The 23,102-nt window shown below is 47.2% G+C and overlaps 1 protein-coding gene across 6 annotated transcripts; it reads right to left on the bottom strand.

Moving 5' to 3' along the window:
- Nucleotides 1–826: 826 nt before the first annotated feature.
- On the bottom strand, nt 827–22,240 carry DCAKD (dephospho-CoA kinase domain containing). Of its 6 annotated transcripts, none has more exons than XM_077806378.1 (5): nt 22,210–22,240; nt 11,762–11,879; nt 9,053–9,256; nt 2,641–2,728; nt 827–1,757 (listed from the first exon to the last, which is right to left on the bottom strand). In XM_077806378.1, exons 2-5 carry the CDS (start codon nt 11,871–11,873, stop codon nt 1,472–1,474), a joined length of 690 nt encoding a protein of 229 aa, XP_077662504.1. In that variant the 5' UTR covers nt 11,874–11,879; nt 22,210–22,240; the 3' UTR covers nt 827–1,471. The 6 variants fall into 6 exon arrangements, with proteins under 6 accessions (XP_077662504.1, XP_077662508.1, XP_077662507.1 ...); XM_077806382.1 differs by having other exon boundaries at nt 11,762–11,874; nt 22,210–22,229; XM_077806381.1 differs by lacking the exon at nt 22,210–22,240 and adding an exon at nt 21,246–22,183 and having other exon boundaries at nt 11,762–11,874.
- Nucleotides 22,241–23,102: the final 862 nt, after the last annotated feature.

Here is a 23,102-nt window from a genome sequence, read left to right as displayed (position 1 = left end):
GGCTGGGAAACAGAACCCATGGGACAAGGAACTGACCCAGGAGCTGTGCAGTGTCACTAGTCTTTAGGCTAGCCTTGGCACACAGTCTCTCCTCTGAAAATCCTGGAAATGCTCTGAAGGTAATGTGGGACTGCAATACTGATAAGAGGCAATGTTAAAACAGGGGTAAGGAACCCTTTGCCTCAGGGATCACTGTGGGAGTGAGGTAGCAAGGCCCCAAAATAAATTAGAGAACTGCACAAGTGGGTGGGCGCACAGAGATTTTCTGAGGTGTCAGCTACTGGCCACTCCACAAGGTAGGACACAGTCTAAAGGTCCAACCCAGTTTAACACATCCTCTGGGCTTGTAAATCATGCCCTGCTGATTTGCCAGGCCTGTCTCGATCTGGAGGATTAGGAATTCTTGTGGCATTAGGGACCAAATCCTCTCCTTATGTGCCCTGCACTAGACCTGGACGGACAGACTTGGGGCAGGGAGAACTTTCCTGCTCAGGCCATAAAACTACAGGCTCTGTTATAACCCTGAAGCTGAAGGAGCTCCTGCCGCTGTGGTCTCTCCTGCCAACAACAAGTGCAATGGCCAAGCTAAACACACCATTGAAGAGTGCAGTTATATCAAGCACACACAGGTCTCAGACAGGCAAAGGCATGCTCATGCCTTGCCGCACCCTGAGGCTTACATGTGACTGCTTTAACTGCACCCTTTGCCATGTGGCTTTGCTCACTTGACTCACAGGTAACATCATAATATTTCTTACAGTAAGGTCTCTGAAGCCTGGAAATTGCAACCATAGGTAAAACAAAGCACCTTGTAAAATGATGGCATGAGAGACATTTTATAGTAACTCTTGCAATTTTACAATGCCCTGCATTGGTGGGGTTTAAGGTACTTTGCAAACATTCATTAAATCTCACAACCAGGAAACAGAAGTGAAATGACTTGTCTAGAGTCAAAGTGAATCATTTAGGGCGAGCTCTTGGGAGCTGAGGATGCTGGGAAGTTGGGGGAAGAGAACCTCATAGTCCAGATCCCCACTCCTGGACCAGACTGCCATGAGACACTTTAAGTAATCATATTCCATCTGGGGTTAAATCGACAGAAAGATTCCTCTCACCCTGTAGACTAGCACTTCAATGAGTTGGCCTAAAACATGGTTTTTAATATGTCCATCCTAACAGTGTAATTACTTCATACCCAAACGTCTGAGGACCTCCATCTATTACAACTACCCCTCACCCTCTCCTGCGGCAGTTGCTGACCATTAATAACAGGACTAAAAAGTTAAAAGAAAGAAGCCGAGTCAGAGCATTGGCAAGGAATCCATGCTTCACCTTGAGACGTTAACAAGGAGACTCTGCTCATCTTGTCGTCTGTATTCAGACGGCAAAGCCATTAAGGCTCGTGACATTTCACTGCCCTTTGCAAACTTGGAAATTCCAGGCAGTTTTGGTCCCTTTAAAAAAAAGTGAATTAAGGGAGAAAATGCCTGAGGAGAAAGCACACCAGCCCACCAATTCCAGCAACTGCTGTGACTGCCACTAAGCGCACCAAGAGGAAATCCAGAGAGTCCTCCAGCTGAGAGTGCAGTCTCAGGACCTGCCTCCGCGTGCTCTCCCAGTCCCCGGAGTTGTCAATCACGTGGTCAGCTAATTTGCACTTCTCATCAAGCGGCAGCTGGGAGGCGATGCGCGCTTCTGCCTCTGTCTGGGCCAGGCCATTCCTCTTCATCAGTCGTGACAGCTGTGTTTGTGGATCACTACCGGGATGGGAATGAGACACAGCCTCAGAAAAACATCTGGAAAGGAGTGAGGCCCCCCCAATGCCTCCACATTGCAATTACAGGACACAGAGCACAGTGCTCCAGAGAACAGGACCCCTCAGCCCTATCCCAGCCAATACACCTGGTGGGGAGCAATCCCTTCCCACTCTCCAATCAGAGAGTGCTTCAGCTAAGGCATGTGACCCAGAACCTCCCCAGTTAAATGTCTCCTTTCATAAGGAACCTGCAAAACCAGCAGGATCCAAGGAACTGACCAGGTTTTTCTTAAAAGCCAGTTGAGCCAGCTTTCGTTGCATCGTGGGGTCACCACTGCCAGAACGGGAGATTATACAGCACCGCCCCCAACACAAAGGGCGACCAGATAACATGGCATCAGCACCATCCCCAGCTAGCTTGGGGGGAGTGCATCAGATCTTCTACCCCAGATGGTTCTGAGAGTCCCACAGAAAGTGATTTTTGTCCATTATTAGTTAGCACTATTATTTAGTATTCTTGTACTACACCCCACAGCCTACTAGCACTAAGACCCCACTGGAGATCAGGGCCCCATTGTGCTGGGGGCTGCAAAGACACCTAGCAAGACCATCTCTGCTCTGAACAGCTCACACTCTGATTAGACAAGAAACAAAAAGCAAGAGGGGAAATGGAGAGAGAGAGAGACTCAGAAGGATTTCCTCCCAACAGAGTATGGTCACACTCCCTGTTAGTACCCCTTGAATTCTTAATGTTGGCTCTGTATCTTGATTTGCTGAGTCTTAACATATTCCTGCTTACTTGCATTTAACTAAAAGGCTGCATTAACAAGGGCTTTCAAAATGACACTCGTTCCCCAGTTTCCTTGGCCCACTGTGGCACTTACCTGTAAACCAGCACTGTGTGTTTCATGAACTTGGTTACTGTGTTGGTCTCAAACAACAGAGGAATGTCCAGAATCACATAGCGGTAGCCTGGATGAACGAACCAACCCCCCACCAAAAACAATATGTATATATAAAATGTAAACATTACTACATATAAGGTTTTCTTACCAAACACCTTACACACACACACTCTCCATTAAAAATATGGACCGAGAATTGCATTGCTGCACAGTTGTAGCTGCTGCCCTGGGAAAAGTGAAGTACTTTCACTTTCTTCTTCCTCAAAAACAGCCAGTGTTTTTGTTCAGACTTTCAGACCAGAAGGCGAAAGCTTCAGAAAGTTGTGAGTGGCTGGAAACAGGAGGTTAGAACGGAAAACCTGATGCACCTTAGGACCAGAGCAGGCATTGCCGCTTTGCTACAATATTATCAGAGGTGGGGCTGGCTGTGCTGGGTTGCCCAACATGTCCCAAATGGGCTGGAATTTCCTATGCTGAGTGTCTGCCTCCAGACACGTTTTTGGCAAGTTTTAGCAAAAATGGTTCAGCTGTTGCAGAGAACAAGGTCGGGGAAAATATTTTGTAAAATCATTCACAGCTGTTTTGCTGAGAAGCTGCAGTGCCTCCATGCTTTGGCACAGGGACTGAAGATTGGGTGAGGTGACCCTGGGGTCAGGGATGTGCCCTTTGCTGGCCTCTTGAAAATCTGCCATTTTCAGACTTACAGCTTGACCAATTTGGGCAGTTTGCACATGCTCAGCAGGGCTTTAATAAGCACCCCTCTTGTCCCCACGTTCTCTCTGCACTGAAATTGCTCTATCCCCTCTGTTCCCACCTGCTAACCAGACAGAGCATGTTCCATCCAGGGCTGTAGGAGTGAGACTTTTCCTGAAACTGCTCCTCTTGGCTGCTGCAGGTGCGGGCTTACGGATGAGAACTCAGAGCATGGAGACTGGGCATATGTCTACACAGCAGCTTCCTAGCATGGGCACACAGATGTGCTCGCGCTACTCCAGCTAGCATGCTGAAAACAGCAGCATGGCCATGGCAGCCCAGGCTAGCCACCAGAGTGCAATCACACTGACCGCCTCGGTACATACTTGGGCCACCATGGTCGCACTGCTGTGGAGTTAGTGCAGATCTGTCCACCCCTGTTGGGAAGCACCCTGCCAGCTGCCATTTAGACATACCCAGTCTCTCACAGACACTCAGTACCCCCCGCTGGTGTAACACAGACACACCCCGGTCATTGGCGGGCAGGATCAAACTGGGGACCTCTGGAGCTTAGCGCATGAGCCTCTACAGCATGAGCTAAAAGCCAACTGGCTCTTAGTTAAGGCTGTAGAGCAGACTCATTTATCTCTCTTTCTACATGGTCTCGGTGCCACTAGATGGGACAGAACACCACACCCAAGAGGTGTGTGGGTTACACTGGCACAAAGGTAGCATGGAGGAGAAGGAAGAAATATCCTAACTTGTTTTAAAGCAGTGGGGTGAAGAGTGGGGAGGAGCAGCACATGGACAAGCTGGAATGGAAAGGGGCCTGCTACAAGGTGGGGCTGATAGGAGCCATGAGGACAGGGACACGGCCTTTTACAACCTGAAGTTGAACCCAGGATGCCTCAGTCCCAACATTTCTTTGCTGTCAGCCAATAGCTGTGAAACCCACCAGCAGATGGTCTCGCTCATCCCCCTCTATAATGGCTGGTTCACGTAGAGGATACCAACTTACTACTGCTACCAGTGACATTAACTCAAGTGGCAGAGACCTATGCTAAGGATCTAAAGGTTCCAACCCTGCTGATAATGCACATGAAGTGCGCATGATATTTCAGAGGGTGGTTGTTGTTTTTTAAAAACTTAGAAAGTTACATACAGACAAAATATTAAGGTTGCAAAGTCAAGCCCTTAAAAGTTAAGAAAGGGCAGAATTTAGATTAGTTGTGCATTATTCCTCATGCCCCCATCCTCCCTGCCTCTATCGGTCTGTCCCCACCACAGCCAGCCCATTCTCCCTCTGCCCCCTCCCCAAGCCTGTCCCTCCTTCTGTTATTCCCTCCCCAACCTGCCCATGCCTTGCCCTTGACCCCCTCTGTCCCTCATTCAAATCAGTGGCTTTGTCTTCCTCCTCCAGGTTGCCTGGATGACAGCAGAGAGGGAATGAAAGCGGGGGGGTAGGGGGGGCGGGGGGAAGAGTCTCCTTGGTCTCCGTTCTGGTGTCCAGCAGCACAGTGACCCCCAGCATCTGGAAAGAGCACCTTCAAGACAAATCTAGCTCAGTCACAGGCTGGAGCATCCTCCGTGAATGCTGTGGGGATGGTGGATGCTCAGTAAGGAGGGAATGTTTAGAGAATTTTGCTGCCAGCTTCTAACAAAGCTCTGCTGAGAATCTGGAACTGGCAATTTTCAGAGGTTTATAACTCAGCCAAACTTAGATGAATTTTAATAGAGACAAAAGGCACCTCTCTGACCCCTGCAAAATTTAAAGTCTCTGCTGCAAAACATGGAGTGTTCTGAAGCTCCTTAAAGCATTTGTAAGCATTTAACATGAATACCACAGAGTATTTTTCCTTAACCTTATTGTTGGAAGTTCTGAACTGTTTTTGCTGAAATTTTAAAAATAAATTCCAGCTTAACTCAGAAATCAGCATGGAAAACTGCATCCCAAATGATTACAGTTGGCAAAGTTATAAGCAACCAACTAAAGGGACCTGTTATGATCACCTAACATGTCCCATTATGATAGGTATCCCTGCCTATCATAAATAGAGAAACTCATGGTGGCAATTTCCACACAACCAAGTGTATTTATTTTATACCTTAGAACACTTCTCCTGTACTCTGCTCACTCACCTGTCTCCTCCATGATTAACACTCCAAACCTCAGAGCAGCTTCCAAGAGCCACCTTTTCTGTTTTTAGAAGAAAAACAACCTGCCACAAAAGTGTTTCTTTATTTCCCTCCAGATGGCGCCCACCATTCCATCCCAATCATCCACCATTACCCCCCAACCCTGAAAAATACACTGGTCTGAGGAGCAGCAGGGGCTATACTCAATCCTGGACTAGGTGACAGGTTTAAAGTCCTCTTGAATCATCAGGGCTACAGCAGAGAACTTGATCCCTTGAAGGGCAGGGAATCCCCTTCGCCCAGTGGGTGACAGGAGTTATAGAATCACTGGGTTAGAAGGGACTGCATGGATCATCTAGTCCAGTGGTCATCAACCGGTCGATCATGATCGACTGGTCGATCCCAGAGCCTCTGCCAGTCGATTGTGATCTCCAGCCGGCAGCACAGCAGGGATCAGGCAGGCTGCCTGCCCTGGCCCCATGCCACTCCCGGAACTGGCTGGCTGCTGACATGTCACTGCAGCCCCTGCAGGGAAGGGGGTGTGCGAGGTGGCTCAATGGGAGCTGCGGAGGTAGTGCTCATGGGCATGGACAGCGCCCGGAGACCCGCTGCCCCCTCCTGCTCCAGGGGCCACAGAGATGTGCCAGCAGCCAGCCGCTTCTGAGAGCGGCATGGGGCCAGGGCAGGCAAGCAGCCTGCCTGAGCCCCACTGCACTGTCAACCAAGTGCTGCCTGTGGTAAGCACCTCCCAGCTGGAGTCTGCACCTCGCACCCCCTCCTGTACCCCAACCCCCTGCCCCAGGTCAGAAACCCCTCCTGCACCCAAACTCCCTCCCAGAGCCCTCACCCCCTCCTGCACTCCAATTCCCTGCACCAGCCTGGAGCCCCCTCCCGCACCTAAACTCCCTCCCAGAGCTTACACCCCTCACTCCTACATCCCAATCCCCTGTCCCAGGCTCAGCCAACACACACCCCACAGTTGAGAATGTTACACTGATTTGTGACAATCCCTGAAGGATGTCACAAATAACACTAATAAAAAGTAACACTCATGAAATGTCCAGTGGCTTCTATGAGATTAGGTGCAGTGTGACCACATGACCCCTGCACCCAAACTCCCTCCCAGAGCTTGCACCTCTCATTCCTGCACCCCAACTCCCTGCCCCACGCTCAGCCCAGAGCCCCCTCCCAAACTCTGAAACCCTCAGCCCCAGCCCAGAGTCTGCACCCCCTCCCACACTCCAACCCCCTGCCCGATGAAAGTGAGTGAGAGTGGGGGAATGAAGTGAGTAGGATGGGGATGCAGGGAAGGGGAGGGGTAGATCCTGGGTTGATCTTAAATTCAAAAAGTGATCTTGTGCATAAAAAGGCTGAAGACTACTGATCTAGTCTAACCCCTGCCAAGATGCAGGATTTGCAGGATTTCTAGCCACGGCTGCTTGCTGCATTAAGGTCTGCTGTCTTGCAACTTTAACTTACAGAAAAGCTATTTTAGAACAGTTTTAGATGCTTCTCAAATTAATGAGTGTTACCTGGTTGTCTAGCCAATGCCCCCTTGTGGCCTATTAAGCACGACTCACCCTGCTCGGGCATCACCCCTCACAGATCCAGTTCCATGGTACCTTAGCATGTCTAGCTCTGTCTAGCACACAGGGGTCTACCCCTCACAGGGTGTTAGAGTCGAAAACAAAAAGGAAAACAGATGGACTGCAGAGTCATTGGCAGGACCCTTCTGCTCTGGCCTTGTCTCTATGTGGCTAGTCCCTTTTGACAATCTTCCTTGGTCTAGTCGTCCCACCTATCAAATGGCTCGTTCAGGAACCAAGCTGCCTCAGGCTCTGGGCTGAAACCAAGCTTCCATCAGTAAAGTAGCAGCAGAGCTCTGCTCTCTTTCCTGGTCACCCACAACTGGCCCTTTTAACTCCTCTCGCCAATCCCGGACGTTGGCTGCAGGGTCACTTGGGCCCACAGGAACTTCCTTAACCCCATGTTGCCAGTTCCCACCAAAATGAGTTATAATTTTTTCTCCTTCTAAGGCCTGTACAGTGGGACCCATAGTGCTAAGCTACCTGGCTTTATAAGAAGGAAACATTTAAAAAAAACAAACCATACGTGGTCTTAAAAAGAGAGAGAAGCCCCATGACAGTGTGGGGTGGACCAAAGGGTTATTAGCCCTGTATCGGTTGTGTGTATCTCATTCCACGTGTGGGTCTATAAACCCTTCGTGCCATAACAAGCTCTCTCATCATCATCTGTAGACACTACTGCATGGGACAGAAAAAGTCAGGAAGATATCTGGCATTTTTTTTTTTAATAAATGGAGAAATCCTACTTTATGTATTTCTCCATCTAGATGCTGTTTTATATCCCCTCTACTTATAAAGCAAGATGGTTTTGTTACCCAAGGCACCCAGAGATAGAAAATGAACATTAGTCTAAAAATGATCTAAAATAGCTTTTCTATGCCAAAAAACGAAACACCGTCATGGCTTTAAACTCTGATCTGTTGGAGGGCAGACGTGAGGGCTGTGTATTCCGTTGGAAAACCCTCTTCCAGCTCTGCAAGACTGCAACTTATAAAGCTTTAAACTCATCAGCTGCTACAGGACTGGGCTTCAGACCAGTGGAACTTGGGGGCAGGGAAGGGATTCCATATGTGCACAAACCCAAAACCTTAGCGAAAGCCATTTGGCCTAAGACACCAAAAATAAATATCCCGAGTCAGTTGCTGCAAACTAATTAAGACAAAATCATTTGCAAAATGATAGCTGGAGCAGTTGGTAAAGTTCCCCCAATGGCTTCCATAAGCTCATTTAGATACGCCTCTTATTTCCTTTGTCTATTTCTCCAGTTTCCTTTCTTGTCACTTTCCTTCATTGGCTTACTTTCTCCCCCTGCATCTCTCTCAGGAGAGCTTGGCTTCTTCAGCTCCCTAGCAAAAGGTTATTCAGCTGTCACATAGCTCACCCTTGATAAGCTCTGCAAACTAGGCTGACTCTATTAAGACATCCCTCTGTCTACACGGAGACCTCCGAAACAGCTGGTGATCTTATCTGGCATTTGATTAGACCAAGTCTGACGGCTGTATTTGTTATATTTATCAGAGGGAAAAGCAGAACTCCAGAAACCACAGCTGTCAACCCATTTTTCACCTTATCGAGTTTAAGAGAGCTTTATGGCTTTTAGTGAAGCAGGGGGTGGAGGGGAATAATATTAGAACATTTCAGAAGGTGTGACATTATCTAAGGAGTAATCTCAGAAGAAGCCATACAATGCTTCCCTCAGACCTTACAGATGTACTTTAAACCATATAGGGGAGAAAATGTGAAGGGCAAAAATAAAAGGCAGACTTATCTGAAGAGGTACAATGAAAGGATAGCCACATTGCTAAAGGCCACTAGTGACATAGCACAAAGGCAGTCAGTCAACATTTTAGCTCCCTTTCTCCTCTAGTCCCTTTCCCTGCTAAAGGAAAAAACAAGCAAACACATATTGCTGGTCGCCAGTGTGACCAGAACCCCCAGATGTCCAAGGATTCCATAACAATTGTTTAGTTTCTTACCTAACACAAAGTATTTAAAGATCTGTTTCAGCATCTCTTTCTGGATCTTAGGGTGAGTGATGGAGTTCAGCAGCTGCCGTTTTTCCGGGTGGGAGAAGATAATGTTTCCCAGAGCCTCCCGGTTTATCTCCCCACTCTCCAAGAGGATTTCATTTCCAAAGTAATGCACTATCTGCTGATAGGCTAAGAAGCGGGGCTGAACCACTGATAAAAATAAACAGCTGGAAGTTAGTGCCAATTCTGCATAACAGGAAGTGCTTACATCAGTGAAGGGTCTAAAATGAATCTCATTCACTGAACAACTGAGGTCTATTCCGTTCAAGGGAGAACATGTCTATTGACCAGCATACACTGAAGCAGGGCTGTGGAACATCTCATCCTAGGGGTCTAAAATCTACAGGAGAACCAACTTTGAATCTAGTGCTGCAGAAACAAATTTGCTAAACTTTTGTTCCAATAACACTTAAATTTCTACAGTGCCAGACACCCAAGAGATCAAATTACTTTGCAAACGTTAATTAGCGTCATCATTCTCCTAAGAGGAAGCATTATCCCAATTTTAAAGATCAGTAAACTGGGAGAAAGGACTTGCCCCAGGTTGCACAGTAAGTCAGTAGCCAAGCTGGGAAAAGACCTGCAGAATCATCATGGATTCGTCACTCTCCAGCAACTAGGTCTCAGAGGATTCTCTGTTGGAGAGGCCGTGTTTCTAACTGAACCACTAGGAGCACTCAGTAGTGATACATGTTATTTCAGTTGGTTCCTTTCAAAAGGGAAAACACTGCAGTGAGCAGAGTTGTATGAAACCCTTTATAATGTATAGTTATCAAGGGCCACAGTTTACATTTTGACGGATCTTTCTACACGCATGCCTTAAGACAGTGGTGCTTTCTAGACTCATGTCCCTAGAACACGGGGGGGGGGGTGGGGGAGCAATGCCAGGTAGCTCAGGCCAGCCCCAAGGAGGGCAGGAAGGGTGCGCCACCTCAGCAGGCCACCCAGCCTGAAGGTCAGCTTGCCACACCAATATCTGCCTTCGTGCCCAGCGCCAACTCTGCCCCAGAGACAGTTGCACGTGCCTTCCCCAACCCTGAAAATCTGAGGGAGGAGGGGCAGAGGGACATGTATTGGCCCTGCCCTAGTGCTGCCGCCTGGCTGCAAGACAGAAGCTGCCCGCTGCTGAAGAAGCCTTGGCTGTGCAGTAATGGGGAGTGGGCATGGATTTGGTTAGCGATAAAGGGGGGCAAGACTGGAAAAGTTTGCGCACTGCTGCCTTGAGAGAGCACACATGACTGCCATAGATTTTGTTCTATTCCAGTTGGGCGCAGAGTAGGGAGATTTTAGAAGACAGGCACAAATATTCGGCTTGTTCTAACTGAAAACTCTTGGGCTGGATGAATAGCGTAGCTGGGCTCCCACAAGGGAGTAGGAGGTTACTAAATATCAAAGAGGACTGAATATTAATAGGCTTAAGGTTTCCAATATCATGAGAATCAAGCCATAAGGGCTTCTATAGAATACGTGAGATTCTTTGTGATAAATTGCACATGAAAGCCTGTAGGAGGCCAATTCTCAAGAGCTGTTTGCAGCTTATTATAGACTAGCGTGATGTAAGGAAAAGTATGTCATTTTAAAAAGTCATCAAACTTGCTACCCAGAGGATATACTAATAAAAAAAGTAATTGGGAAAAGGCTGGGGATAAAATGAAGTGTAAAAAAATTAATGTATATTCTCAAAAAGAAAAGGAGGACTTGTGGCACCTTAGAGGCTAACGAATTTATTAGAGCATAAGCTTTCGTGGGCTACAGCCCACTTCGTTGGATGCATAGAATGAAACACATAGCAAGATCAGATAGATTAGATACACATATATACACAAGTTGCCAAACAAACTGTGAAAGGATAATTAGTTAAGATGAGCTATTATCAGCAGAAGAAAAAAACGTTTGTAGTAATAATCAAGGTGGCCCATTTAGACAGTTGACAAGGTGGTGTGAGGATACGTAACATGGGGAAATAAGTTTAATATGTGGAATGACCCAGCCACTCCCGTCTCTATTCAAACCCAAGTTAATGGGATCTAGTTTGCAGATTAATTCAAGCTCAGCAGTTTCTCGGTGTAGTCTGTTTTTGAAGCTTTTCTGTTGCAGAATTGCCACCCTTAAATCTTTTACTTAGTGGCCAGAGAGATTTAAGGGTGGCAATTAATCTTAACAAAAAAGCACCCACCAAACGTCTATGAATGAAGGCTGAAATGCTCTTCTGGGGGTATTGGCGACATTCACCGGTCACTGAAGCTCCACCAACAGCCCCTGACAGATAAAGAGTTGTGTCATGGTAAATTTGGTGGTGGCTGGAGGAAGGGAGAGTCACAGATTTGCAAAGAGAACTTTGTTATGCTCCTTTACAGACAGCTGCTCTACAAAGCAGTGTTCACTGCACTATGTTCTAGGAGTACAACACCCAGAGTGAAATCTCTTCGCAGTGTGGGTCATTAAGATGGGACTTTTGATGAATAATGTATCCTGTTTCCAATCCTCAAGACAGCCAGTCCACACATATCTTGTCTTAAACTGGGGAAGCAAAAGGTAACAGTTATTGACTGAACACAGAGCACCCTCTACTGTCTAAACTCCAAAGCACCATCAGCAATTGACTCCAGATTGTCAGGGAAATATGAGAAAAGAGACCAACAATGCAAAACTAACCCTGTCTGGCAATAACATCGGCATCAATCACTGCACAGCCCAGTTCCCGGAATACTGCCACTACTGTGCTTTTTCCTGAAGCAATTCCACCGGACAGACCGACCAGGAACATCCTGCTCTGGAAAAGAAAGAAAGCTTAAAGCACAACAAAATAAGACCGGGTTTCACTAATTCTGTACATGCACATGTTTGTCCTAATTTAATTCAAAGAGGATCAAACTTGTATTTCTATGGCATGTTTTCATTAGAGATCTCAAAGCACTTTAGGAACATTAATTAACCCTCACCCTCTCTTTAAGATACATAACTTCATTTTACACACTGAGGAACTGAGATAAAAATTAAGGCCAAGATCTCTGAATGTCCGCTAGTTTGGAATGCACAATCTGAATCAAGCAGCGTCTAATTTTCAGAAGCGCTGAGTATCCGCAGAGCCAGTTGGCTAACTGGAATAGTGGATGCTCAGCACTTCCAGAAGTTAGGCCCCAAGTCTCAAATGATGACTACCAAGTTAGTAGACATTTCTGAAAATGTCAGTGTAAGTGACTTGTCCAGGGTTATAACAAAAAGCAGTGACAGAAATGGGAAGAGAACTTAGCCCCTCCCTGCTCATAACATCCAACCCCGAGATGAAGAACTTTGTGGATGGTCAGGGAGAGCATCCCAGCTGATCTCAGGTGGGATACACCTGCAGAAAGGCTGCCTCTAACATAACCAGCATCCACACCACATTGAGCCTTATCAACACATTAAACTGCACCAGCAAACTAACGTCAAGTCAGTGCTATCTATGGCAAATGTGCAGTGTGCTCTATGCAAAAGGCAATAGTAAGGTAGCAGGCTGTTATTTTCTACACTAACTGAAGGTTCCACATGTCTCAAAGGGTAACTACATAGAGTTTCAGAGTAACAGCCGTGTTAGTCTGTATTCGCAAAAAGAAAAGGAGTACTTGTGGCACCTTACAGACTAACCAATTTATTTGAGCATGAGCTTTCGTGAGCCACAGCTCACTTCATCAGATGCATACCGTGGAAACATAGAGTTTATTTAGTAATCCAACCAATTTGCTCAGAACTATGAATCTCACTGGCACCCATGTTACTTTGCTAACACATTAAACATCCTAAGATTTAGTTTGTTGCGAGTTAAGATTAATTTAATACGCTTCAGGGCCGGAACAACTCCGTTCTGATCACCTCATCCAACTGCCTGTCTAGCACAGACCAGAGCATTTCACCCACTGGTTCATGCATCAAGCCCATTTCTTTTAGCTGAATTAGAGCATTTTTCTTTAAAGAACATCCAGTCTTGATTTTAAGGGATGGAGAATTCACCATACCTCTAAATTCTAATGACTAATTACAATCACTGTTAATAATGTGTGCCTTATTTTTAGTCTGAATTTATCTAGCTTCAGTTTCCACTGGATCTTCTTATGCCTTTGTCTTCCAGATTAAAGAACCACCTACTATCAGAAATATTCTTCCCTTTAGGTCTCTATGGATTATGATTTAAGCCACCTGGTAACTTTCGCTTGCTCAATATATTTGGCTTATTGCTCTTCTCCAGTCTCTCAACATAAAACATACTTTCCAGAAACATTCTTACAGCTCTTTTCCGAATGCTTTTCAAACTTTCAACATCCTTTTTGAAGCAGACAAATCAGAACTGGACCCAATATTCCAGAAATGATCTCCCCAGTGCCCTATACAGAGGTCAGTGTTTTTTCTGATGAGCAGAGATATCTAAAAAGATACAAAATACAGCAAGTTTCCCCTATTTTGGAGAGTCTGGTTTGACTTATAAACAATCCAACCTCTTCAACATTAGAGCTCCCTTTTTTTTTCCCAGTGAAGAAAACTCTTCTGCCAAATGCAGAGTGTTGGGGGCAAAGAGTAAGTAAATCTCAGTCCAACAGTGTTTCGCAATCTGCTCATTTTTAGCTCCTCTGCACTTGTTTGTTCAAAGGACTTTAAATCCCTTCCAGTGCAGAAATAGTAAAATATACTAAGTTTGACACCATTTCTTCCCTATATATAAATGTGGATGTGTATCATAACTTATCACACAAGCATTAAGCCACTGGATGCCACAGGAACCACTCCCCCCATACAGGCAGCAGAAGGTATACAAATATATTATTTCTGGTAAATGATAAGCATTCTTTGTGCGGTGTACTGTGGCTATTCTTTGAAATTATTACAGAGAAGCAGCTATTTAGACTAGAAGGATCCTCAACTCTACCTCAAATAACTCTCCATTAAACAACAACCATATAGTTAATCATAGAATATCAGGGTTGGAAGGGACCTCAGGAGGTCATCTAGTCCAACCCCCTGCTCAAAGCAGGACCAATCCCCAACTAAATCATCCCAGCCAGGGCTTTGTCAAGCCTGACCTTAAAAACTTCTAAGGAAGGAGATTCCACCACCTCCCTAGGTAACGCATTCCAGTGTTTTACCACCCTCCTAGTGAAAAAGTTTTTTGTAATATCCAACCTAAACCTCCCCCACTACAACTTGAGACCATTACTCCTCATTCTGTCACCTGCTACCACTGAGAACAGTCTAGATCCATCCTCTTTGGAACCCCCTTTCAGGTAGTTGAAAGCAACTATCAAATCCCCCCTCATTCTTCTCTTCTGCAGACGAAACAATCCCAGTTCCCTCAGCCTCTCCTCATAAGTCATGTGTTCCAGTCCTCTAATGATTTTTGTTGCCCTCCGCTGGATGTTTTCCAATTTTTCCACACCCTTCTTGTAGTGTGGGGCCCAAAACTGGACACAGTACTCCAGATGAGGCCTCACCAATGTTGAAGAGAGGGGAACGATCACGTCCCTTGATCTGCTGGCAATGCCCCTACTTATACAGCCCAAAATTCCATTGGCCTTCTTGGCAACAAGGGCACACTGTTGACTCATATCCAGCTTCTCGTCCACTGTAACCCCTAGGTCCTTTTCTGCAGAACTGCTGCCGAGCCATTCGGTCCTTAGTCTGTAGCGGTGCATTGGATTCTTCCGTCCTAAGTGCAGGACTCTGCACTTTCCTTGTTGAACCTCAGATTTCTTTTGGCCCAATCCTCTCATTTGTTTAGGTCCCTCTATATCCTATCCCTAACCTCCAGCGTATCTACCTCTCTTCCCAGTTTAGTGTCATTTGCAAACTTGCTGAGGGTGTAGTCCATGCCATCTTCCAGATCACGAATGAAGATCTTGAACAAAACCAGCCCCCAGGACTGACCTTTGGGGCATGCCGCTTGATACTGGCTTCCAACTAGACATGGAGCCATTGATCACTACCCGTTGAGCCCGACAATCTAACCAGCATTTTATCCACCTTTAGTCCATTCACCCAGCCCATACTTCTTTAACTTGCTGGCAAGAATACTGTGGGAGACCGTATCCAAAGCTTTACTAAAGTCAAGGAATAACACGTCCACTGCTTGCCACTCATCCACAGAGCCAGTTATCTCATCATGGAAAGCAATCAGGTTAGTCAGGCATGACTTGCCCTTGGTGAATCCATGCTGACTGTTCCTGATCACTTTCCTCTCCTTTAAGTGTTTCAGAATTGATTCCTTGAGGACCTGCTCCATGATTTTTCCAGGGACTGAGGTGAGGCTGACTGGCCTGTAGTTCCCAGGATCATCCTCCTTCCCTTTTTTAAAGATGGGCACTACATTAGTCTTTTTCAAGTCTTCCGGGACTTCCCCCGATTGCCATGAGTTTTCAAAGATAATGACATATGGCTCTGCAATCACATCTGCCAACTCCTTTAGCACCCTCTGATGCAGCACATCCCGCCCCATGGACTTGTGCTCATCCAGCCTTTCTAAGTAGTCCTGAATCACTTCTTTCTCCACAGAGGGCTGGTCACCTCCTCCCCATGCTGTGCTGCCCAGTGCAGCAGTCTGGGAGCAGACCTTGTTTGTGAAGACAGAGGCAAAAAAAGCATTGAGTACATTAGCTTTTTTCACGTCCTCTGTCACTAGGTTGACTCCCTCATTCAGTAAGGGGCACACACTTTCCTTGACTTTCTTCTTGTTGCTAACATACCTAAAGAAACCCTTCTTGTTACTCTTAACATCCCTTGCTAGCTGCAACTCCAGGTGTGATTTGGCCTTCCGGATTTCACTCCTGCATGCCTGAGCAATATTTTTATACTCCTCCCTCCTCATTTGTCCAATCTTCCACTTCTTGTAAGCTTCCTTTTTGTGTTTAAGATCAGCAAGGATTTCACTGTTAAGCCAAGCTGGTCGCCTGCCATATTTACTATTCTTTCTACACATCGGGATGGTTTGTCCCTGTAACCTCAATAAGGCTTCTTTAAAATACAGCCAGCTCTCCTGGACTCCTTTCCCCCTCATGTTATTCTCCCAGGGGATCCTACCCATCAGTTCCCAGAGGGAGTCAAAGTCTGCTTTTCTGAAGTCCAGGGTCCGTATTCTGCTGCTCTGCTTTCTTCCTTGCGTCAGGATCCTGAACTCAACCATCTCATGGTCACTGCCTCCCAGGTTCCCATCCACTTTTGCTTCCCCTACTAATTCTTCCTGGTTTGTGAGCAGCAGGTCAAAAAGAGCTTGCCCCCACTTGGTTCCTCCAGCACTTGCACCAGGAAATTGTCCCCTACACTTTCCAAAAACTTCCTGGATTGTCTGTGCATCGCTGTATTGCTCTCCCAGCATATCTCAGGGTGACTGAAGTCTCCCATGAGAACCAGGGCCTGCAATCTAGTAACTTCCGTTAGTTGCTGGAAGAAAGCCTCGTCCACCTCATCCCCCTGGTCTGGTGGTCTATAGCAGACTCCCACCATGACATCACCCTTGTTGCTCACACTTCTGAACTTAATCCAGAAACTTTCAGGTTTTTCTGCAGTTTCATACTGGAGCTCTGAGCTGTCATACTTCTCTCTTACATACAATGCAACTCCCCCACTTCCAATTACTGTACAACAATGGTTCTCAAACTGTGGGTCAGGACTCCCAAGTGGATCACAACTCTCTCTGAATGTGGTCGCCAGGCCTGGCTGAGACTTGCTGTGGCCCAGGGCCGAAGCCCAAGCCCCACTGCCCAGGGCTGAAGCCTGAGGGCTTCAGCTCTGGGCAGCAAGACGCAGGTTGCAGGCCCCCTGCCTGGGGCTGAGGCCCTTGAGCCCCCCTGCCTGGATCAGTGGGGCTCGGGCAGGTTCAGGCTTTGGTCCCCCCCCTGGGGTTGTGAAGTAATTTTTGTTGTCAGAAGGGGGTCATGATGCAATGAAGTTTGAGAACCCTGGCTATAAGGATGCTGCTTGAAGTTGGGTTGGTTGCCCACAAGGTGTAACCCTTCCCTCCATTAAAAAGGAAGTGAAGCTATGCCTATAAACCTAAATAAACTTACATTTATATAGTACCTTTCATCCAGAGGGCTCACTAAGATGGTTGTCAAATTTTACTAGCCAGCTCCAAACATTGTGTGTACACACACAGCCACCTCAAGAGGGATGTGTCCATCATGTTCCAGCACAAATTACCACTGATGAGCAGTACAGGCGCAATAAAAATTAACAGATCCAAAAGAAACCACTGGAAGGAATTTAAGGAGGCAGAATATAATTATCCAAGAGAGTTTGATCAACACATTTTGGTATTAACTTAGTTGTGCAAAAAGAGCTCCAGAGTCTTTAATAACCACAGGTTTCAGAGTAGCAGCCGTGTTAGTCTGTATTCGCAAAAAGAACAGGACGACTCATGGCACCTTAGAGACTAACTAATTTATCTGAGCATAAGCTTTCGTGAGCTACAGCTCAATTCATCGGATGCATTCAGTGGAAAATACAGTATGGAGATTTATATACACAGAACATGAAACAATGGGCATTACCATACATACTGTAAGGAGAGTGATCACTTAAGATGAGCTATTACCAGCAGCAGAGCAGGGGGCGGGGGGGGGGGCAGAAAACCTTTTGTAGTGATAAATCAATGTGGGCCATTTCCAGCAGTTGACAAGAAAGTCTGAGGAACAGTGCGGGGGGAGGAATAAACATGGGGAAATAGTTTTACTTTGTGTAATGACCCATCCACTCCCAGCCTCTATTCAAGCCTAAGTTAATTGTATCCAGTTTGCAAATTAATTCCAATTCAGCAGTCTCTCATTGGAGTCTGTTTTTGAAGTCTTTTTGTTGTAATATTGCGACTTTTAGGTCTGTAATCGAGTGACCAAGAACAAATGGACACAAATCAGACGTCAAGAATTATAACATTCATAAACCAGTCAGAGAACACTTCAATCTCTCTGGTCACTATTTCCCCATGTTTATTCCTCCCCCCCCAAACTGTTCCTCAGACTTTCTTGTCAACTGCTGGAAATGGCCCATCTTGATTGTCACTAAAAGATTCTCCCCACCTCCCCGCTGGTATTAACTCACCTTAAGTGATCACTCATTACAGTGTGTATGGTAACACCCATTGTTTCATGTTCTCTGTGTATATAAATCTCCACACTGTATTTTCCACTGAATGTATCCGATGAAGTTAGCTGTAGCTCATGAAAGCTTATGCTCAAATAAATTTGTTAGTCTCTAAGGTGCCACAAGTCCTCCTGTAAGTCTTTTTAATAACCGTGAGTGGTACATCTCATCTGCAAATCTTGGCTACTTACATATTAAAGGGTGGCACTGGATGTGCTTCTTTTCCTTTTCGCTGGTGATCTGTATGTGTATCTATCATATAGATCAAATTTCATAGTCCTGTAAATAGGACATATAGAGGCAGGCTGTGAACTAGTGATGCCAGAGGCCTAATGGGGGGGCGTTTCCAGAAGATTCTGTGGCAGTTGGAGGCAACTCTTCAAAGGGGGAAACCGTGCCAGGCTGTAACATGAAGGAAGCCAATACCAGATGCCCTGCATAACTATCGCACTGCAACTCACTAGTTCTGCTGCTGTCAGTACCCAAGAAGGTACTCAAGTATCCCGATACTGCTTGGAACGGGAAGCAAGGGCATGTTCCTACTTGTTCTTCAAAAAAAGCTTAGGAAAGCAGACTGGGTCAGGCAGTCCCAACGTAACGAGATCCAGGAGGGATTAATAAGGAAATCAGAAATAGAAAGACTACTAATAGTGAAGTCAGTTTTTCACAAGACTCTGACAAGTCACCTTGCTGCCAGTTGAGGAAGACCGAACCATGCATTCCTACTTCAGTGAGCTTTGGATCCAGACATTAGGGCCTAATTCTCCATTCCCTTGCACCTTGAGTCATCACTTACCCCACAGGTGGGGTAACTTTTTGGCCCAAGGTCCACAGCGGGGTATGTAAATTGTACAGCGGGCCATGAATGCTCACAAAATTGGGGGCTGGGGTGTGGGCTCTGGCTGGGGGTGCAGGCTCTGGGGTGGGACGAGAAATGATGAGTTCAGGATACAGGAAGAGGCTCCGGGCTGGGGCTGAGGGGTTGGCAGTGCAGGAGGACTGTTAACAGTTACCTTTTAGATTTCCATAAGGTGCTTGATTTAGTGCTGAATCATAGAATATCAAGGTTGGAAGGGACCTCAGGAGGTCATCTAGTCCAACCCCCTGCTCAAACCAGGACCTTCTTAATGTTCTGATTAAAAATTTACCATACAAAAACAACGTAGTCCAGTGGTCCTCAAGCTTTTGTATTGGTGACCCATTTCACACAGCCAGCCTCTGAGTGCAACCACCCTTATGAATTAAAAACACTTTTTAAATATTTAACACTATTATAAATGCTGGAGGTAAAGCATGGTTTGGGAGTGAAGGCTGACAGTTTGCAACCCCTCCGTGTAATAACCTTGTGATCCCCTGAGGGGCCATGACCCAAGTTTGAGAACCCCTGATGTAGGCCATATTAAATGGATTAAAAACTGGTTAACTGAAGAAATTGTATATGGGGAATTAAAGCCCTACAGAGTGCTTCTAGTAAGGTCCTGAAGGGATCTGTTCTCAGCTCATTGCTATTCAATATACTTCTAAAGAGATCTGCTCTAGGAATTATTTTGGGGAAGTTCTCTGGTTTGTTATGCAGGAGGTCAAAGGATCACAACTCTCCCTTCTAGCCCTGGAATTTATGAATATCTTTAATTATCTGAAAGAAAATATAAAATCATTGGTTTCAGAGTAGCATCCGTGTTAGTCTGTATTTGCAAAAAGAAAAAGGAGTACTTGTGGCACCTTAGAGATTAACAAGTTTGAGCATAAGCTTTCGTGAGCTACAGCTCACTTCATCGGATGCATTCAGTGGAAAATACATCCAATGAAGCGAGCTGTAGCTCACGAAAGCTTATGCGCAAATAAATTTGTTAGTCTCCAAGATGCCACAAGTACTTCTTTTTTTTAATAAAATCATTGCTAGTCCAATGCACAAATGACAAAAATTGGGAGACTGGTAAATAATGATGGGGACAGATCAGTTATACATACGAATTTGGATTGCTTGGTAAAATGGTGGGCTCAGATGAACAGCATGTTTTAATACAGTCAAATGTAAGGTCATATGCTGAGGAACAGAGTGAGGGTCACACTTATAAGATGGGGGACTGTACCCTGGAATGTAGTGACATGGGGTTATGGTACATAACCCACTGAAAAGACGCTCCCAGTGCAATGCTGTAGCTAAGAGGGCACACATGATACTTGGATACTTAAGCAGGAGAATACAGATTATCAGCTCTGTACAGCATTTTGGAGGAGTTTATTGGAAGGCTGTATCCATTGCTTGTGTACACACTTTAAAGAGGATGTTGAAAATTGGAAGAGGTTCAGAAGAGAGCTGCTAGAATGATGTGAGGTCTGGAAAGCCTGCCTTATAGCGAGAGACTAAAGAAGCTCGATCTATTTAGCATATCCAAGAAATGACTTGACCATGGTCTATGAATAGACCACTGGAGAAGAGATTTCTGAACATAAAATGGTTCTTTAATCTACCAGAAAAAAGCATAACAAGATCCTATGGACAAAAGTTGAAGCTAGGCAATTCAGACTATAAATAAGGCATATAGTTTTAACAGTGAAGGTAGTTAGTCATTGGAATGACTTACCTAGGGATGCAGTGGACTCTCCATCACTTGAAGTCTTTACTTGTAGACTTGATATATTTCTAAAAAAATATGCTATAATTCAAACAGAACTTATGGGCTTCATTCAAAACTTACTGGGTGAGATGTCATGGCCTGTGTTAATTCAGGAGGTCAGTTTAGAGGATCACAATCACAGAAATGGATAATCATTATCTCTTCTGATCTGAAAAAATAATCTAGGAATTGGTGAATATTGATTCCTTGGCCCCTTATCACACAAGGAATGGGCCCCAGGAATGGGCCCCAAACCAAAATGTTTGATCTTAACTTGTGAGCAGCTCAATATTCAAACTTTTCAAGGCCAGCCCATCTCAATATCACTCATCCCATTTTATTTTTTAAATGGAACATCCTGATTCTGATGGGATTGTCTACCTAGACTCTTGAACTGGGAGGAAGGGCAGAAGTACCAGTGAATGGAGAGACGGATGAACAGGAGAGGGAGTTTCAAGGTGAGCAGGGGCAGCTGGCACCAGGGTGGGAAGGAGAATCCCAGTAGCTTCTACTTCCATACTGATGGGAGTTCCTTGGCAGCTGGTGCCCGGTCTCATCCCCCACTCCGGTGGCTTGCATCCATTGCAGTCCCCATCCCACCCCTGGCAGCTGGGATGCACATGCTCCAGCCCCTGCCACGGGCCAGGTATTTCCATTAGGACGCCCGGTGGCTGGAAGAAGGGACCGGGCGAGGCCACGCCCTGACAGCCAGCCCAATGTTGTGCATCACTATGGTCCTGCTCTCCTCTCCACCCCCACGCCACAGCAGTGGGACACAGCCAGGGCCTGCCCTCTCCGCCACAAGACATTGTGGGGACAGAACACAGATCCACTCCCCTCCAGACTGCCGTTCCGGGGTGCTAGCCCCCCCATCTTGAAAAGCCTGCCCACGGACTGCCCCCCGGCCCGCGAGGCGAACCCTTCCAGGCACGTGGGGGGAGCCCTGGGCCAGGCGGGCCCCCCCAGGCGGCTCGGGGCGGGCGGGGCGCCACGCCAGCTGCTCTCCGGGGGGGCGAGCTCCCCGGCGCCTCGGACTGGAGCCCACGGGGCCTTAGGAGCCGCGGCGCCCAGCGCTCGCTCCAGGGGACACGCCCGCAGTCCGGCCCCGGGTTCAGGGCACGTCGCGGCCAGGCCGGGCCCGGGGAGTCCCCCGCCCAGCCACGGGACAGGCCCCCCCGGGCCATGGTGAGGCCCCCGGGACGGCGGAGGGCAGAGCCGCTCCCTGAGGAGCGGGCCCGGGGCGGCGGGGGGCGGTTTGCCCCGGCCGGGCCGAGCGGCCTGCCAGTGCCGCGGGGTGACCGCCCCCCGTGGCAGGGGGCGCCGGGCCGAGCGGTCACGTGACGGGAGCGGGATCACCGGCGGATCTGGCCCGGCCCCCACCTCAGCGTCCGTCCGTCCGTCGGTCCCTGACCCTGGGCCCCCCCCTCAGCCCCGCCACTCTCCTGCCCTTTCATTGGCGGAGAGGAACCCGGCTCTGCCCGCTCAGCCAATCGTTGCGGCTCTTACTCGGCTCGCCCCGCCCCGCCCCGCCCCGCGGCGCCCAGGGCGGGGCCGAGGGGTGGCGGGGCGCGTGAATCGGGCCGTGGGGTGGGTGGAGGACAGGGGGTGGGTCGTGGGCGTGGCCCAAAGAGGGGGGTTGTGGGTGTAGCCGGGGCCGAGAGCGTGTAGGAACCAGTGGGCCCTGGTCTGTGCTTGGATCCACAGGGACCTGGACCTCTGCAGAGCCTCCCGGCCCAGGAGGCTGCCCAGAGATGCAGGGGTCTGTCCACCTGGATCTGATTGCACGAGAGAGGTTTTTAAAACTAATCTGTTACTTTATACCCAGCCAGCATAACGAACACAGGGCAGGCGAGATGACTGCTGTCTCTCTGCTCAGTGCACAAGTGTACTTTGGCCATCTGTGCAAGCTGCAATTTGCCAGAGTTGCCCTGAAAGAAGAAAAATGCAATATTGGATCCTTACAGGCACAGGACTATGTGTTGCCTTTGTCCACCTGTTTGGGGACAAATAAGCATGCAGCTTACATACATGATGCAACCAAAGTAGATATCTTTATACCATACATGATACAAGGTTTTCCGTATTAAGGGCATGTCAGAAGTGATGCCACAAATATTTACTAATCAGATTTCTCCTTCTACCTCTGAATAGGTCCCCTCAACAATTGAAAACCTGAAGTAGGAGATTGCATCCTCATATTGAAAACCTTCTCAGGTGGGTTGAGGCTGAGCTAGTTCCGATACTAGTCCAATACCTCACCTCCTGCTAACTGC

This window comes from Eretmochelys imbricata, chromosome 27, assembly GCF_965152235.1.
Source record: "Eretmochelys imbricata isolate rEreImb1 chromosome 27, rEreImb1.hap1, whole genome shotgun sequence".
In the NCBI taxonomy this organism is placed as follows: domain Eukaryota; kingdom Metazoa; phylum Chordata; order Testudines; family Cheloniidae; genus Eretmochelys; species Eretmochelys imbricata.
Note: the sequence above shows the minus strand (reverse complement) of the source record. Positions and strands in the feature narration are given on the sequence as shown.

Bases quoted from the DNA above. Each gene is read 5' to 3' on its own strand.
- DCAKD (XM_077806376.1), bottom strand. From the start codon at position 21,638: ATGTCTTGTGGCGGAGAGGGCAGGCCCTGGCTGTGTCCCACTGCTGTG. The intron at 2,729-9,052 runs GTAAGAAACTAA...TCGTTCATCCAG, and splicing joins CTTTAAATACTTTGTGTTAG to GCTACCGCTATGTGATTCTG. The intron at 1,758-2,640 runs GTAAGTGCCACA...CCATCCCGGTAG, and splicing joins CACACAGTGCTGGTTTACAG to TGATCCACAAACACAGCTGT.